The following is a 17012-nucleotide window of genomic DNA, read 5'->3' as shown; positions in this document are numbered from 1 at the left end:
TAGAACTAGAAATTGGGGGGAGACAAAGTGTAAGACCCTCAGGGCTGAAGCTCATAGGCTGGGGGTCTGGGGACCGCTTTAGGCCCCCAGAAGCCAACAGTTTCTAGATAACATGGGGTTTCTAACCCCAGGTGTTTTTTCAGCACTGTAGCCAGGCTGACAAAAAGTCAGAGCTCTATTGAGCCGATTATTCCTTTAACTAGTAATGACTTCATGACTTTCTTTGCAAATAAAATTTTAACTATTAGAGAAAAAATTATTCATAACCATCCCAAAGACATGTCTTTATGTTCGGCTGCCTTCAGTAATGCTGGTATTTGGCTAGACTCTTTCTCTCCGATTGTTCTGTCTGAGTTATTTTCATTAGTTACTTCCTCCAAACCATCAACATGTCTATTAGACCCCATTCCTACCAGGCTGCTCAAGGAAGCCCTACCATTAGTTAATGCTTCGATCTTAAATATGATCAATCTATCTTTATTAGTTGGCTATGTACCACAGGCTTTTAAGGTGGTAGTAATTAAACCATTACTTAAAAAGCCATCACTTGACCCAGCTAGCTTAACTAATTATAGGCCAATCTCCAACCTTCCTTTTCTCTCAGAAATTCTTGAAAGGGTAGTTGTAAAACAGCTAACTGATCATCTGCAGAGGAATGGTCTATTTGAAGAGTTTCAGTCAGGTTTCAGAATTCATCATAGTACAGAAACAGCATTAGTGAAGGTTACAAATGATCTTCTTATGGCCTCAGACAGTGGACTCATCTCTGTGCTTGTCCTGTTAGACCTCAGTGCTGCTTTTGATACTGTTGACCATAAAATTTTATTAGAGATTAGAGCATGCCATAGGTATTAAGGGCACTGCGCTGCGGTGGTTTGAATCATATTTATCTAATAGATTACAATTTGTTCATGTAAATGGAGAGTCTTCTTCACAGACTAAGGTTAATTATGGAGTTCCACAAGGTTCTGTGCTAGGACCAATTTTATTCACTTTATACATGCTTCCCTTAGGCAGTGTTATTAGAAAGCATTGCTTAAATTGTCATTGTTACGCAGATGATACCCAGCTTTATCTATCCATGAAGCCAGAGGACACACACCAGTTAGTTAAACTGCAGGAATGTCTTTCAGACATAAAGACATGGATGACCTCTAATTTCCTGCTTTTAAATTCAGATAAAACTTAAGTTATTGTACTTGGCCCCACAAATCTTAGAAACATGGTGTCTAACCAAATCCTTACTCTGGATGGCATTACCCTGCCCTCCAGTAATACTGTGAGAAATCTTGGAGTCATTTTTGATCAGGATATGTCCTTCAATGTGCATATTAAGCAAATATGTAGGACTGCTTTTTTGCATTTGCGCAATATCTCTAAAATTAGAAAGGTCTTGTCTCAGAGTGATGCTAAAAGCTAATTCATGCATTTATTTCTTCTAGGTTGGACTACTGTAATTCATTATTATCAGGTTGTCCTAAAAGTTCCCTGAAAAGCCTTCAGTTAATTCAAAATGCTGCAGCTAGAGTGCTGACAGGGACTAGGAGAGAGCATATTTCACCTATATTGGCCTCTCTTCATTGGCTCCCTGTTAATTCCAGAATAGAATTTAAAATTCTTCTTCTTACTTATAAGATTTTGAATAATCAGGTCCCATCTTATCTTAGGGACCTCTTAGTACCATATCACCACAATAGAGCGCTTCGCTCTCAGACTGCAGGCTTACTTGTAGTTCCTAGGGTTTGTAAGAGTAGAATGGGAGGCAGAGCCTTCAGCTTTCAGGCTCCTCTCCTGTGGAACCAGCTCCCAATTCGGATTAGGGAGACAGACACCCTCTCTACTTTTAAGATTAAGCTTAAAACTTTCCTTTTTGAAAAAGCTTATAGTTAGGGCTGGATCGGGTGACCCTGAACCATCCCTTAGTTATGCTGCTATAGACTTAGACTGCTGGGGGGGGGGTTTCCCATGATGCACCCAGTGTTTTTTTTTATTCACCTCTTTTTGCTCTGTATGCACCACTCTGCTTTTAATCATTGGTGATTGATCTCTGCTCTCTTCCACAGCATGTCTTTTTCCTGATTCTCTCCCCTTAGCCCCAACCAGTCCCAGCAGAAGACTGCCCCTCCCTAAGCCTGGTTCTGCTGGAGGTTCCTTCCTGTTAAAAGGGAGTTTTTCCTTCCCACTCTCGCCAAATGCTTGCTCACAGGGGGTCGTTTTGACCGTTGGGGTTTTTATGTAATTATTGTATGGCCTTGCCTTACAATATAAAGCGCCTTGGGGCAACTGTTTGTTGTGATTTGGCGCAATATAAATAAAATTGATTTGATTTTATAAGCTCAGTTGCATTCTGAACATCCAGAACAGTAATTTTAATGTTTTGAGAAGACCATAAAGTGGACACCATTTGACTTATGCAATTTGAAACTGTGGATATAAGTACTTTATTCTGAGAATAGCCAGGACTGATTTTATTAACATCCTGGTTTAAATAAGGTATCACCACATGTGTAGAACTCAAAAAGAATGATAGGTTGAGTTTTCATTAAAAAAAAACTGCAATGTGGTAAAATGTATTCATAAATATGAAAGAACAGGCTCTTAATAATTATTAACTATCGCATACTGTATTTTTTTTCTCAAGATTTGTTTTTGCACAAGTTTGAAAAAACAACAGATCATAAGTTTAGGATAAATTACTTATGAATTTAATTTTCAAAGTGGCACTAATGACAACACTCATACTGAACATAATTTCGCTTGCATAGACTGCTTTTGGAGATCAAGCAATAATTGCAGATGGGCTTTCTGAGGTCCCAGATAGCTTTTCTGATTTACTTTTCTAACTTTCAGAATTTAGTCAATTAGCATATGGTCCATTGATACTTGTGTGTAGACACTAGTCCCTAGAGGCAACTATTTTTGGTTTCAAATCTGGGCAAATGCAGTCCCAGAAAATTCAGAATGTGACAAACAAGAAACCGGTGTTGTAAACAAGTCAATGCTGCTAAAAATACAAACTTGCAGAAACAAAGATACTCTTCTGACATGGTTTTGCACATAAGACTGGCATAGCATGTTTCAAGTACACACATATATGTCAGAAGGTGGGGGGGGGGGGGGCATATCCCCCACCAAACTGCGCCCACGTGTGAAACAGTTTGTCTTTGTGAGTTGAGATAAGAAAACAGCCAAATGTTCACCAAGGCCGAAGACATTCCTCTGGAGGAAAACAGCAGGGCAATTTGTCCTTCAGGCTGATAAGCCTGCCGTGTTGTGGTTTGAGCAGTGAAAAACACTTTTTACAGCTTCACTTGAACAACCAAATCCCAATTATGAATTAAGAATATTCCCAATTAAGAATATTCCCCGGCCTCCGAAATCTTCATCTTCATCTGTAAGGCGTGCATCTGCTCCAAGATGTCATCCAATTTGCGTCTGAGTTCAAGAGTCATCGCAGTCTGAGAATGCACTGCCTTGCCCAACTCGATAATCATGACGGACAAGCGAGGGGCCGTGGTTTTTGATGCCGCTGTCTTGCCAATTTTTCGGTAGATCAGGGCAGCACATAAGCCAGAAAGTACCGGCCCTGCTATCATAAGACCAAATATGAATAAATCCTCGATGTCCTCAACAGAGAAAGGCGCAAAGCATGCAAACACGCCACGACTCCCAGGAGTCGAGAACATAGCCCGCAGGATACGTTCCATCTGGGCAGGTAGGATCCCCTGGTCCTCACCTTCTTGTAGAAAAGATGGTGTCAACAGCATTCAGAGACCAGCTGATCAATTCCATGGTTAATCCAATTATACACTATCCAATACAATTTGACAAATTCACAGTCTGGTGAAGTAGGGACTTGAAGGTTAAAGCAGAGAGCAGAGATGAGGGAGAGTGGAGGAGATGCGACCACCCTCGTCGGAGTCCCAAGCTGAAAGGGTAAATGGCTGAATAGTGCCTTTATTGTCATTGTACATATACGAGGTCTATTAGAAAAGAAACCAACAGTTTTATTTTTTTTAAAAACTATATGGATTTGAATCACGTGTGATTACATCAGCCAAGCTTGAACCCTTGTGAGCATGCGTGAGTTTTTTCACGCCTGTCGGTGACGTCATTTGCCTGTGAGCACGCCTTGTGGAAGGAGTGGTCCAGCCCCCTCATCGGATTTTCATTGTCTGAGAAGTTGCTGAGAGACTGGCGCTGTGCTTGATCAAAATTTTTTGAAAACCTGTGAGGCACATCCGAGTGGACACCATTCGAGAAATTCAGCTGGTTTTCGGTGTAAATTTTAACGGCGGATGAGATTTTGGATTGTTTCTATCGCTGTAAGGACTTCCCACGGAGCGGGACATCGCGCAGCGCTCCGAGGCGACGTCGTCATCCTGTTTCAAGCTGAAAACCTCCAAATTTAAGCCTCTGTTGACCCAGGACGTCGTGAGAGAACAGAGAACTTTCAGAAGAGGTCGTAATCAGCAGTTTATCCGGACATTCCACTGTTATAGGAGATTTTTTTAATGAAAGACGTGCGGACGGATTGGCGCGTCGGCTCACAGCCGGCGCGGCGTGCCCGCCACAGGAAAAACACCTCCGTGTTGATAACCATTTGTAAAATCCAGGCGGTTTTTGGTGGCTTTCAGTAGAGTGAGTATCTGAGAAATTAACAGCAGGGCATGTTCCAACTTGTCCTTAAGGCTTCCAACGGAGGTGTTTTTCCGCTGCTTCCGACCTCTTCTGAAAGTTCTCTGTTTTCTCAGGACGTCCTGGGTCAACAGAGGCTTAAATTTGGAGGTTTTCAGCTTGAAACAGGATGATGACGTCGCCTCGGAGCGCTGCGCGACGTCCCGCTCCGTGGGATGTCCGTACAGCGATAGAAACAATCCAAAATCTCTCATCAGCCGTTAAAATTTTCACCGAAAACCAGCTGAATTTCTCGAATGGTGTCCACTCGGATGTGCTTCAGTTTTTGAAAAAATTTTGATCAAGCACAGCGCCGGTCTCTCGGCAACTTCTCAGACAAAGGAATTCCGACGAGGGGGCTGGACCACTCCTTCCACAAGGCGTGCTCACAGGCGAATGACGTCACCGACAGGCGTGAAAAAACTCTTGCATGCCCACGAGGGTTCAAGCTTGGCTGATGTAATCACACGTGATTCAAATCCATATGGTTTATTAAAAAAATAATAAGGTCGGATACTTTTCTCAGATCTCGTACATACATACAACAAAATTTGTCCTCTCCATTTAACCCATCCTAATTGCAGTTGGACACAAGCCAACCACTAGGAGCAGTGGGCAGCCACAGTCTGGCGCTCAGCATACAATAAATAAAGGACACACAATATTGCACATATGAAGATGCTACAAGGTTAAAGATGCTACCAGATGAGTTGTAAATGTTAATTTGTGCATAAGACATTTATGAATAAGGACACGATCTGTTTAGAAGGCTGAGTGTATGTAACTGCTGGCCATCTATGCAGACTCCTTTGAAGACCTGCCACGTTCAGCCTGCAAACGGCCCAAACTGGATGTAACTCTTGATGAGTGGGATCTCTCCGGCTTGCCGTGGTGGTTTCTTGGCAATCTTCGGAGTAACTACAGCCGGAGGAGCAACGGCTCCACCGACATTCACACAAATCAAGTAAGAAACTATTTATTGGACTGTCCACTGAAAACATTTTGCATGTTTTTTTTTTTGTTTTGTTTTTTAAACACCTTAAATTGGAGCCTAACAGTGGCGGGCTGACTGACATGTCAGCTGTCTCATGCACAGGAGGAGGATACGGCTATTGTGTCAGACACCACAGACGACCTCTGGATCCTGACTGAGGGCGAGAGTGAACAGGTGAGCGTGGAGATGAAAGAAGCAGTGCTGGAAGAAGGGAGTGGAGGAGAAGGAGAGACACCGCCTGAAGATGATGGATTGAAGGAGGAGAAGGCAGATCGAGATGTGAGACTTTGTGCCTTGTCTTTTTATGCCTTGTATACACTGATTTTTGAGCTGTGCCAGATGAAAGATTAGCACAGTGAAAGGAATGTGATGACATCATTGGTTGTTGCTCTGAAGTTGTGGTCATTTGTCGTACCATGTGAGAGGTTCCAAGTAGAACTGTTGTCAAGCTCAAGACCAGCATTAACCTGGGGAATAGTATCAGGCAGTGTTTGATATTCTGTGACTTAGTTCTACTGACTAACCAATAGAAATGCATATGAAATGATGCAACAGCCTGCGTTCATATTTTGTTTTTTCCAGCGTGTCGCACCAGACTGTAATTTACATTTACTACTTCATGCAATGATAAGCAAAATGAATTTAATCGTAGCACTATTTATTTATAGGACACACATGCCGTTAATATAAGCAGCACAATTATCAAGCTAATTAATGTTACTATGCCAGGTACAAAACATGAGTAAGCTCATTCTTTAAGCCACTGAACAGACTATCATATGTGATGTGAACTTGCAGTGCAGTTAATGTTAGAAAACTCATTATTATGCATTATTTATTTTCTTAGTGTTACTATGCCAGGTACAAAACATGAGTAAGCTCATTCTTTAAGCCACTGAACAGACTATCATATGTGATGTGAACTTGCAGTGCAGTTAATGTTAGAAAACTCATTATTATGCATTATTTATTTTCTTAGTGCAAACACCGCTTTAGCGATCAGAAGCGATTACCTAATTGATTATTGTAACAAGTGCAAAACGTGAGGAAACTGCTTCTTTAAGCCACTGAACACATGATCATATGTGAGGTAAATGTGCAGTGCAATTAAAATATTAAAAACCTTTGTAGTACGTTTGTAAGATAATGAACTGTTTTCTTGTTCAATTTTTGCACAGGACTCTTAAGAACTGTTCTTGCCATTTTACACAGTCCACATAAGTATACTTTCAAATAGAATAGAAAAAAATATATTCCCTGTTTTTGTTTAAGTGTTGCCTTCCAGTAAAAAAAAAACAACAAAAAACTTGAAGAGCAAAGAACTTTTTTCTTCTCATTTCACTACCTCTACTACTTTTGTTTCTTGTTTACGCTACATCTTTAGAAGATAGCCTCTGCTGGTACATTAGCCTAAGTGTTTGGGACAACACCGAGTCAACAAGAGTCTGTTGCTCTATAAAAAAAGCCCTCCGTAAAGCTAGGACATCTTTCTACTCATCACTAATTGAAGAAAATAAGAACAACCCCAGGTTTCTTTTCAGCACTGTAGCCAGGCTGACAGAGTCAGAGCTCTATTGAGCTGAGTATTCCATTAACTTTAACTAGTAATGACTTCATGACTTTCTTTGCTAACAAAATTTTAACTATTAGAGAAAAAATTACTCATAACCATCCCAAAGACGTATCGTTATCTTTGGCTGCTTTCAGTGATGCCGGTATTTGGTTAGACTTTTTCTCTCCGATTGTTCTGTCTGAGTTATTCTCATTAGTTACTTCATCCAAACCATCAACATGTTTATTAGACCCCATTCCTACCAGGCTGCTCAAGGAAGCCCTACCATTATTTAATGCTTCGATCTTAAATATGATCAATCTATCTTTGTTAGTTGGCTATGTACCACAGGCTTTTAAGGTGGCAGTAATTAAACCATTACTTAAAAAGCCATCACTTGACCCAGCTATCTAGCTAATTATAGGCCAATCTCCAACCTTCCTTTTCTCTCAAAAATTCTTGAAAGGGTAGTTGTAAAACAGCTAACTGATCATCTGCAGAGGAATGGTCTATTTGAAGAGTTTCAGTCAGGTTTTAGAATTCATCATAGTACAGAAACAGCATTAGTGAAGGTTACAAATTATCTTCTTATGGCCTCGGACAGTGGACTCATCTCTGTGCTTGTTCTGTTAGACCTCAGTGCTGCTTTTGATACTGTTGACCATAAAATTTTATTACAGAGATTAGAGCATGCCATAGGTATTAAAGGCACTGCGCTGCGGTGGTTTGAATCATATTTGTCTAATAGATTACAATTTGTTCATGTAAATGGGGAATCTTCTTCGCAGACTAAAGTTAATTATGGAGTTCCACAAGGTTCTGTGCTAGGACCAATTTTATTCACTTTATACATGCTTCCCTTAGGCAGTATTATTAGACGGTATTGCTTAAATTTTCATTGTTACACAGATGATACCCAGCTTTATCTATCCATGAAGCCAGAGGACACACACCAATTAGCTAAACTGCAGGATCGTCTTACAGACATAAAGACATGGATGACCTCTAATTTCCTGCTTTTAAACTCAGATAAAACTGAAGTTATTGTACTTGGCCCCACAAATCTTAGAAACATGGTGTCTAACCAGATCCTTACTCTGGATGGCATTACCCTGACCTCTAGTAATACTGTGAGAAATCTTGGAGTCATTTTTGATCAGGATATGTCATTCAAAGCGCATATTAAACAAATATGTAGGACTGCTTTTTTGCATTTACGCAATATCTCTAAAATCAGAAAGGTCTTGTCTCAGAGTGATGCTGAAAAACTAATTCATGCATTTATTTCCTCTAGGCTGGACTATTGTAATTCATTATTATCAGGTTGTCCTAAAAGTTCCCTAAAAAGCCTTCAGTTAATTCAAAATGCTGCAGCTAGAGTACTGACGGGGACTAGAAGGAGAGAGCATATCTCACCCATATTGGCCTCTCTTCATTGGCTTCCTGTTAATTCTAGAATAGAATTTAAAATTCTTCTTCTTACTTATAAGGTTTTGAATAATCAGGTCCCATCTTATCTTAGGGACCTCGTAGTACCATATCACCCCAATAGAGCGCTTCGCTCTGACTGCAGGCTTACTTGTAGTTCCTAGGGTTTGTAAGAGTAGAATGGGAGGCAGAGCCTTCAGCTTTCAGGCTCCTCTCCTGTGGAACCAGCTCCCAATTCAGATCAGGGAGACAGACACCCTCTCTACTTTTAAGATTAGGCTTAAAACTTTCCTTTTTGCTAAAGCTTATAGTTAAGGCTGGATCAGGTGACCCTGAACCATCCCTTAGTTATGCTGCTATAGACGTAGACTGCTGGGGGGTTCCCATGATGCACTGTTTCTTTCTCTTTTTGCTCTGTATGCACCACTCTGCATTTAATCATTAGTGATCGATCTCTGCTCCCCTCCACAGCATGTCTTTTTCCTGGTTCTCTCCCTCAGCCCCAACCAGTCCCAGCAGAAGACTGCCCCTCCCTGAGCCTGGTTCTGCTGGAGGTTTCTTCCTGTTAAAAGGGAGTTTTTCCTTCCCACTGTAGCCAAGTGCTTGCTCACAGGGGGTCATTTTGACCGTTGGGGTTTTACATAATTATTGTATGGCCTTGCCTTACAATATAAAGCGCCTTGGGGCAACTGTTTGTTGTGATTTGGCACTATATAAAAAAATTGATTGATTGATTGATTGATTGACTGTTTCTCTTTGTGCTGCTGCAGGAACAGATGTCCATCTAATTAACTGTTGGTGTCATTTGGCAGGATTTGCGGTTTGTTAAAAAGACATTTGTTCGTATTTGCTTGTAATGTGCATGACTACAACCCCTGGCAAAAATTATGGAATCACCGGCCTTGGAGGATGTTCATTCAGTTGTTTTAATTTTGTAGGAAAAAAAGCAGATCACAGACATGACACAAAACTAAAGTCATTTCAAATGGCAACTTTCTGGCTTTAAGAAACACTAAGAAATCAGTAGAGAAGCTTGAATCTTCGACTGGACTGGGTTGCTTGACGCGAAGACGTTTCGCTTCAAATCGCAGAAGCTTCCTCAGCTAAAATTCTTGCTCTGGTGGTCTGACTTCTGTCTTGACTCTAGAGAAGAATAATCAAGAAGTCACAAAAGCTGGAGTTTTAAACCTACCCAGACCCCTCCTACCTAGAGGCAGATTGCTATAGGCTGGTGACTAAACAATAGCTCTAATTAGCACCTATTGTACTCTAGTTAGCACCCTCCTAATGACAGGGCAGCTGTCCCTCTCCTGATGGCTCCCTTGACGACTCTGCTGATAACGTGAATGACTCATTACCATGAACAAAAGACTGAAACCACCAATATAGCACCATACTGGATGGAAACCAAAGTGACAGCAGCTGGACAATCTACATTGTGACAGTCTACATTTAAACTCACACAGAAAAAAAGTCATGAATCAAATGGCTTTATGACCCCCTTTTCTGGGCGTCGCCATGTTGAGAGCCCCACCCACACTGATTCCTGATTAACTCATTAATGCATAAAGGGGTGAAGTGTGTGTGGCAAAATAGCCTGAACATGCCCGTCTCCCAAGGCCGAAGCGCAAGCTAACTGCTAACCTCTGTTTGGGTCTTTATTAATATATAGTCCACAATATCAATTGTGGACTATGTGATGGCTCTTACAACAGTTTACTTTGGTGTTGATAGTAAAAGTTATCCACCGCATGTTTTGTTAGTAATTGTGCAATTAAGTGGACCTACTGATAGCTGCTAAAACTGCTAACACCATTAGCATACAAAATTAAATAAGATGAGTTTCACTCAGCATGAATATTGCAACAGGGGTGTCTTAGATGATCCGTTAGGCCGTTTCACTGCACAACAAGCCTTCAAAAGCCAGTGGCTCAGTTTCATTTGGAAACTATGAAAAGAGTCATTGACGGCCACAGCCGCCGCCACTCAAAGCAACCATGCCCACAGTTATACAGAATTTTATTAATTAAAACATCTTAAACTAAGAAGTTAGGAAAAACGTTACCCCCGTGCAGTTGTCATGGAGGAGGAAACTATCTATTGAGACCAAAACTGGTTTTTGTACCAGGCTTTAAACATGTTTATTTCTGCTTTAAAGTTGGATGTTTTAAAATGGGCTTCTACGGAAATGTGCTCTGTTTTGGAGCCAGCCTCATGTGGCCAGTCAAGGAACTGCATTTCCTGGTTGGGGTCAAAATGCGAGCTCGAGTGTTGCCGCTTGCTCTTACCCCTCCCCTCCCCTCCCCTTGATTTAAACAGTGTCTCTGCTGTTTAGTGTTTTCTCCTCTTGAAGAAACACTGAGCTTTTTGGAAACAAGAAGCCTTTAATCTGTAAAATAAACCGTTAATTTCTGAATGTAACCGCAGCTACGGACACAAGGAACTGTGGATTATTTAATGAAGGATTTTGATGAGGTTTGTTCTTTTACTCAGACAGAGACACTGCTTTCAGCTGTGTGCCGCAGCTCAGAGTGAAGCTGCAGGGCACAGCGGGTGAAGGCGGAACTTGGCGATCCACTGAGTTGCTACCTCCAGCACTGCAAAAATAAACTGTCAAATTGCAGATACCGATATCCTTAAAAATGCTGAATATCGCAGCCGATAATCGGCTGACCCCTACCAGCAATCCATCATATTGCTTAGGTTCACCTGAATTCTTAAACGGAAGGCCACTTACATGCCACAGAGAGATGGGTTTGCACTTTGTGCACTTTTTTTTTTTTTCTTGTATCAGTATCATTCACTTTGGGAGATGTATGATACCCAACCACAGTGCGTTTGCCCATCATCATTATTGCTAAGTGACGAACATTGGTTTTTCCAAATGGCAGAATCTGTGTTATGAACATGGAATCAAATAAGATCCAGGCTTTCTTCTGGTCCATGTGCGGTTATCATTCAGAGCGGAGGCTAATTTATTAGCAGAGGTCATTATACAGTTGTCTTCTTTCTTCTTCGTTGTGTTTTACAATGTAGTAGAATACAATGAAGAAGAAAGATGTTTTCTAACTAAAAGAACACACTTGAATAAAAGAACTATAATTTTAGGTATATCGATACACATACATGGAAAAAACATTTGTTTGATTGTGTGAAACAGCAAGTTCAGTTTTTTTATTTATTTTTTTTAATGGATCCTGTGCCAAACTGAAGATGAAGTTGTGCTAAAGTACCAGTGAGTTTATGTTTTAAAAATGTTTTACAAGAGTTTTCAGACATTTACCTCACATATGATCTGTTTAGTGGCTTTAAGAAGCAGTTCACTCGTGTTTTACACTTGTTACCTTAACATTAATTCGCTCGTAGCTTCTGATCAGTAATGCAGCATTTGCCTTATAAATAATGTGCTGATTTTTCAAATGTTTAAATACATTGCACGTTTATGTCAGTTCAACTTATTTAATTTGTATAGTGCCAAATCACAACAAAGCTGCCTCAAGGCGCTTCACACAAGCAAAGTTTAACCTTACCAACCCCTAGAGCAAGCACACAAGCGAAAGTGGTATGGGAAAAACTCCCTGTAATGATATTAAGGAAGAAACCTCAAGCAGACCAGACTCAGAGGGGCGACCCACTGCCTAGGCCACTCTAACAGTTGCAAGGTTTTCACAAAGCTTTACAAAGGTGAAGAAACAGAAAACAGAACTCAAAACAACTTGACATTATAGCAAAAGAATACGTATTTTATGAGGCGTCAACGCAGGCGGTTTGCCACAGGCAGGGCTCATCCAGCAGTCCTCGTGCCGCCAGTGGGCCTGTTCCTGCAACAATGTACATTCTAAACGCAGACTGCAATGTGCAGTCTGGCATTCCAGCATCCTATGTTCAGTAGTTGTCCCGCTATCTGTACCTCGGACAGAGGGGAAAAAGAGCAGAATCGGTCTCCCGGAACAACTACACCTATGGTATAATTCATCAGAAGTAAATCGACAGGAAAGCAGAGAAATTACTAAGGCGATCACCGGCTGCTAGCCCAGAGTATCACTAATAGACCCTGAATTTAGATAAAGTTGAGACGGAGACCTGTTCCATTACTAATAAAATTAATTTAAAAGGATAGGAAGCAGGGTTCCATACTATGCCAGTATACTAGCCATATGACAGGGAGAATAAGTGTGTCCTAGCTTTGGACGTGAATGTCAGAATCAGACTGTTGCATCTCCATAGGGAGATCATTCTACAAAACAGGTGCATGATAAGAGAAGGGTCTGTGGCCTGCAGACTTTTTAGTCTCCCTAGGGACACAAAGTAGCCCTGCGCCCTGAGAGTGCAGAGCCCGGGCCGGTACATAGGGTTTGATTAGGTCAGCTAAGTAGGGAGGTGCTAGTCTGTAAACAATTTTATAGCAGAACCTTAAAATGGGTGTAATCTGGTCAAAATTTCTGCTTCTTGTCAAGAGTCTGGCAGCAGTGTTTTGAACCCGTTAGAGACCCCTAATACTGGACTGCAGTAAACGAGAAAATAGAACATTGCATTAGTCCAATCTAGAAGAAACAAATGCATGGCTCAGAGTCTCTGCAACAGCTATAGACAGGATGGGACGAATCTTCGTGATATTTTGCAGGTGGAAGAAAGCAGTCCTCATAATGTGTCTGATGTGGAGGTCAAAGGACAGTGTGGGATCAAAAATCACCCCAAGGTTCCTCAGTGTGATGCATGACACGTGAGCCTTAAGCGTTAGCTGGTCAAACTGATGACGATGTTGCATATGTTTATTGGCCAAAACCCTCTAAATGACAGTTTAGTCTGGTTTTATGACTGGTACAATAATTAACCCATTAACTTATGTTCCTTAGCGCGGTGTTTGTCTTTTGAATAAATAATGTGCAGACTAAATTCCTTTTGATTCTTGTTGCATGAAGTTCCAGCATCACTGAAATCCCAGTCTGTAGCACCCATGAGACCCTGTTAAGACTAAGACTGATTGTAATTTTCACAGTTGTAATGTTTTCTGTCACTGAACAAATGTATCTCACTGACTAGTTAATAATAATAATTATTATTATTATATATTCAGATGCAGGAGGAGCCAGATGAAGACTCTCAGTGTCTGAGTGATGACACTGATACAGAGCTCTCCATTCAGGTTTGAATCAGCTACTGGTTTTTTTTTTTGTTTTTTTGTTTTTTGTTTTTTTCCAAGTATATTGTGGTTTGGGCCTTTTGATTGTTGAATTTCTCACATGTGAACACAGAGCTTTGTATTTAATTTCTCCTTAGGATGCATGGCAGTGCACAGAATGCAGGAAATTTAACACACCCCTCCAGAGGTACTGTGTTCGCTGTTGGGCCCTACGAAAGAACTGGTATAAAGATGTTCCCCGTCTTGTTCATTCCCTTTCTGTTCCCGACATCCCGGCATGCAGCTCCATCCTCACACATAATGAGGAGGATGACAGTGACACGGGCATCGATATCCCAGACTGCAGCAGGACGGTATCTGACCCCATCATTCTGCCCTCCCACTCCACAGCTGACAGACCACTGCATGCTGTGATTACTGGGAAGGGCAAATTGCCTCGATTGTCTGCCTTGCCAAAACATGAGCAGCTTTCAGGAGGAGAGAGTCAGGAAAGTCTTGGCATGGAGGTAGAAATTAAGCCCGAGGCACTGCTGGAGCCATGCAAGTTATGTCAAGTGCGTCCACGTAATGGAAATATTATACACGGACGCACAGCTCACCTGCTAACCTGCTTTCCATGTGCTCGGAGGCTACACAAGTTCAAGGCTCCTTGTCCAGGATGTGGAAAAGTCATTCAGAAAGTTATTAAGATATTTGTCCTCTAAAATGGCGCGCACACACACACCAAACAGACTGCGAGTTCAGTAAATAACATTTTGAAATACATTGGACCATATGGCTGTATACATTCTGATCTAAAACCTCTCCTCACAGTAACTTGGGCCTTAAAATCCACACATTGACACGAGTATAGCACTTGGTTAATCCTTCCCTTCAGGTCGGTTAATGCTGACTGGTGCAAGCATTCGTATGAGCCTGCTAGTTGAAAAGTAGATACGCAAAACGAAGTGTCGACTTTCTGGAATTGGCCGATGACACCAAGCAATTTATTTGAACATTTAAATAGTTCTGTACTGGATGTGTGTATAGAGAGTGAGCACTGAAATGTAAAATTGTACCTTGACATTGCTTTGATGTGGTTGTATATTGAAGCAGAATATGTTCAAGAAGTTTTCCATGACATTTCAGACTTTCTACCTGTACACATCTTTCAGCATCTATTAAAACATTTCTGCAAATAGCAAAGGTATAAACTATAAGAATCTAAACGTGATGCTTAATGGACTGCACCTTTGTTATCTACAGTTATGGTTGGAAGTTTACACATACACACACACTCATGGGCATGAATGTCATTGTAATTTTGGGCTTTTAATTGTTTTTGAATTGTTCTTATGTTTGGGTGGATTGATTGTACAGCATAGTTCGTTCATGGCTTTAAAAATAAGTATTGTGTACACAACCCTGATTTTTTTTTTTTTTGGGGGGGGGGGGGGGGGGGATCTTCTCTAATCCATGTGGTCAAAATTATGCATACAGGCTCAAATATATACAAACACCTCCACTAATATTTGGTAGCTGCACCTCGACCAGACGCTTGGTAGCCATCAATAAGTTTGTGGTATAATTCTGGCTGAATATGTGGCCACTCTTCCTAGCAGAATTGGTAGAGTTCATTTAAATTTGTTGTTTTCCGCTCACAAACATGGCTTTTAAGTGTAACCCACAAATTTCTAAATAGGCTTGAAGTGATGGCTTTGGAAATGCCACTCCAAATTCCTGCTTTATCCAATCCAGAACCAGTTTTGATGTGTGTTTGGGATCATTGTCCTGTTGAACACCCAATTCTGTACTGAACATTCCACTGTCTAGCAGTTGATTTAAGGTGATGAACAATTTGGAGGCAGTCCTCTTCCATTATTCCATCCACTTTGTGCAGTGCAGGAGTACCACTGACAGCAAAACAGCCCCAGAGCATGATGCCACCACCACCATGCTTGTCAGTTGATTGTGTTTTTCTGTTTGAAAATCACCTTTACTCCTTCAACATAACTCTTGTCCTTGTGGTCAAATAGCTCAATCTTTGTCTTGTCTGACCATAAACTCTTGTCCTTGTGGGCAGCTGCAAATTTTAGTCTAACTTGAAGCTGTCAGTTGTGCAGCCGAGGTTCTTTCTTGATTGACTCCCTTAGTCCATGGTAGTACAAAACTTGCTTTATTGTGGGCAGTGGCGCTGGTGTTCCAGCAGTTTCCAGTTACTGGCAGACCTGAGCCTTGGTGGTTCCTGATGATTCCAATTTCTTCTCATCCGAAGGTGACAGTTTGGGTCTTCTTTCCAACATCTGACTAATTGTACTAATGAACAGTTGTCTGAATTGATGGCCTTGGAATCTGCAGTTGTTAAGAAATGGCTCCAAAAGACCTTCCCATCTTCTTTAAATCTGCACTTGCATTCTTAAGGCACCTTGACACTTACATGACTTTGCATGCAATGTGCCGTGCAGGAGAGTAAACTCATAAACTGTGTGTGGCTTCATGCAAGTGCACAAAGCAAATTTTTAAATGTTCGAAATCTTTGTCACGCATTAACTATGCGAACTTAAAGTGAACATTGCACAGAGTGTGAGTGCAAGTCATCTGAACGATTATAACGAGATGTTAAATCAATCATAAACTTTATTTTACAGCTACTCATAAGAAGGATGAACATGCAACTGTTTTACCAAGCTATTACAATATCAATCCTTTTAGACTGTTCCAAATGTGTTTGCCACCTCATGAAGTGCAGGAGAGAAAGGGGTGGGGGGGGGGAGCTGCTGCTGAAATGGTCATCTGTGATTCTGGAAGTGATTAGAGGTGTTTTCATCAGCCAAACTCAGAGAAAATAATTAATCCGCTACAAAATAATTATTTTATATACACAGTGTCCAGTGGCACAAGCGCAGCATTCAGCTGGGAACACAGTGGGTGGCATTGTCACAAAGTGCAGAGCCAAAATGCATGCAAGCGTCAAGGCACCTTTTGAGTTCCTTGGCCTTCCCACTGTTCTGTGTATTGCCAGCCCAATGAGTGCTGTCAAACATGTCTTTTTTTATGCCGGCAAAAAGAAATTACCTTGACCGTGTCACATTGTAGAACCTTCAGCTCCACTTATTTATGTGGATGTGTAGTATATATTTGAGCCTGTATTTTGACCCTGTGAATTAGAGAACATCCAAAATAATTCAAATTTGTGCACCAAATGTTTTGTTTTTTTGAAGCTTTTAATGTTTGCCATA

General features: G+C 41.1%; 1 protein-coding gene across 3 annotated transcripts in view; it reads left to right on the top strand.

The window, feature by feature from the left end:
* The window catches only part of mdm4 (MDM4 regulator of p53), an 80537-nt gene extending 65646 nt beyond the window's left edge, over positions 1-14891 (top strand). For 2 of the 3 annotated variants that reach the window (XM_034166941.1, XM_034166943.1), the window contains exons 8-11: positions 5481-5641; positions 5759-5950; positions 13729-13797; positions 13932-14891. In XM_034166941.1, the coding sequence (XP_034022832.1) occupies positions 5481-5641; positions 5759-5950; positions 13729-13797; positions 13932-14498 (989 nt within the window). In that variant the 3' untranslated portion in view covers positions 14499-14891. The remainder of the gene's footprint in view (positions 1-5480; positions 5642-5758; positions 5951-13728; positions 13798-13931) is intronic. The other variant, XM_034166942.1, reaches the window with a different exon arrangement.
* Positions 14892-17012: the final 2121 nt, after the last annotated feature.

Source organism: Thalassophryne amazonica, chromosome 3 (assembly GCF_902500255.1).
Source record: "Thalassophryne amazonica chromosome 3, fThaAma1.1, whole genome shotgun sequence".
NCBI classification, from domain to species: domain Eukaryota; kingdom Metazoa; phylum Chordata; class Actinopteri; order Batrachoidiformes; family Batrachoididae; genus Thalassophryne; species Thalassophryne amazonica.
The sequence above is the reverse complement of the archived record's forward strand: the minus strand, read 5'-3'. Positions and strand labels throughout refer to the sequence as shown.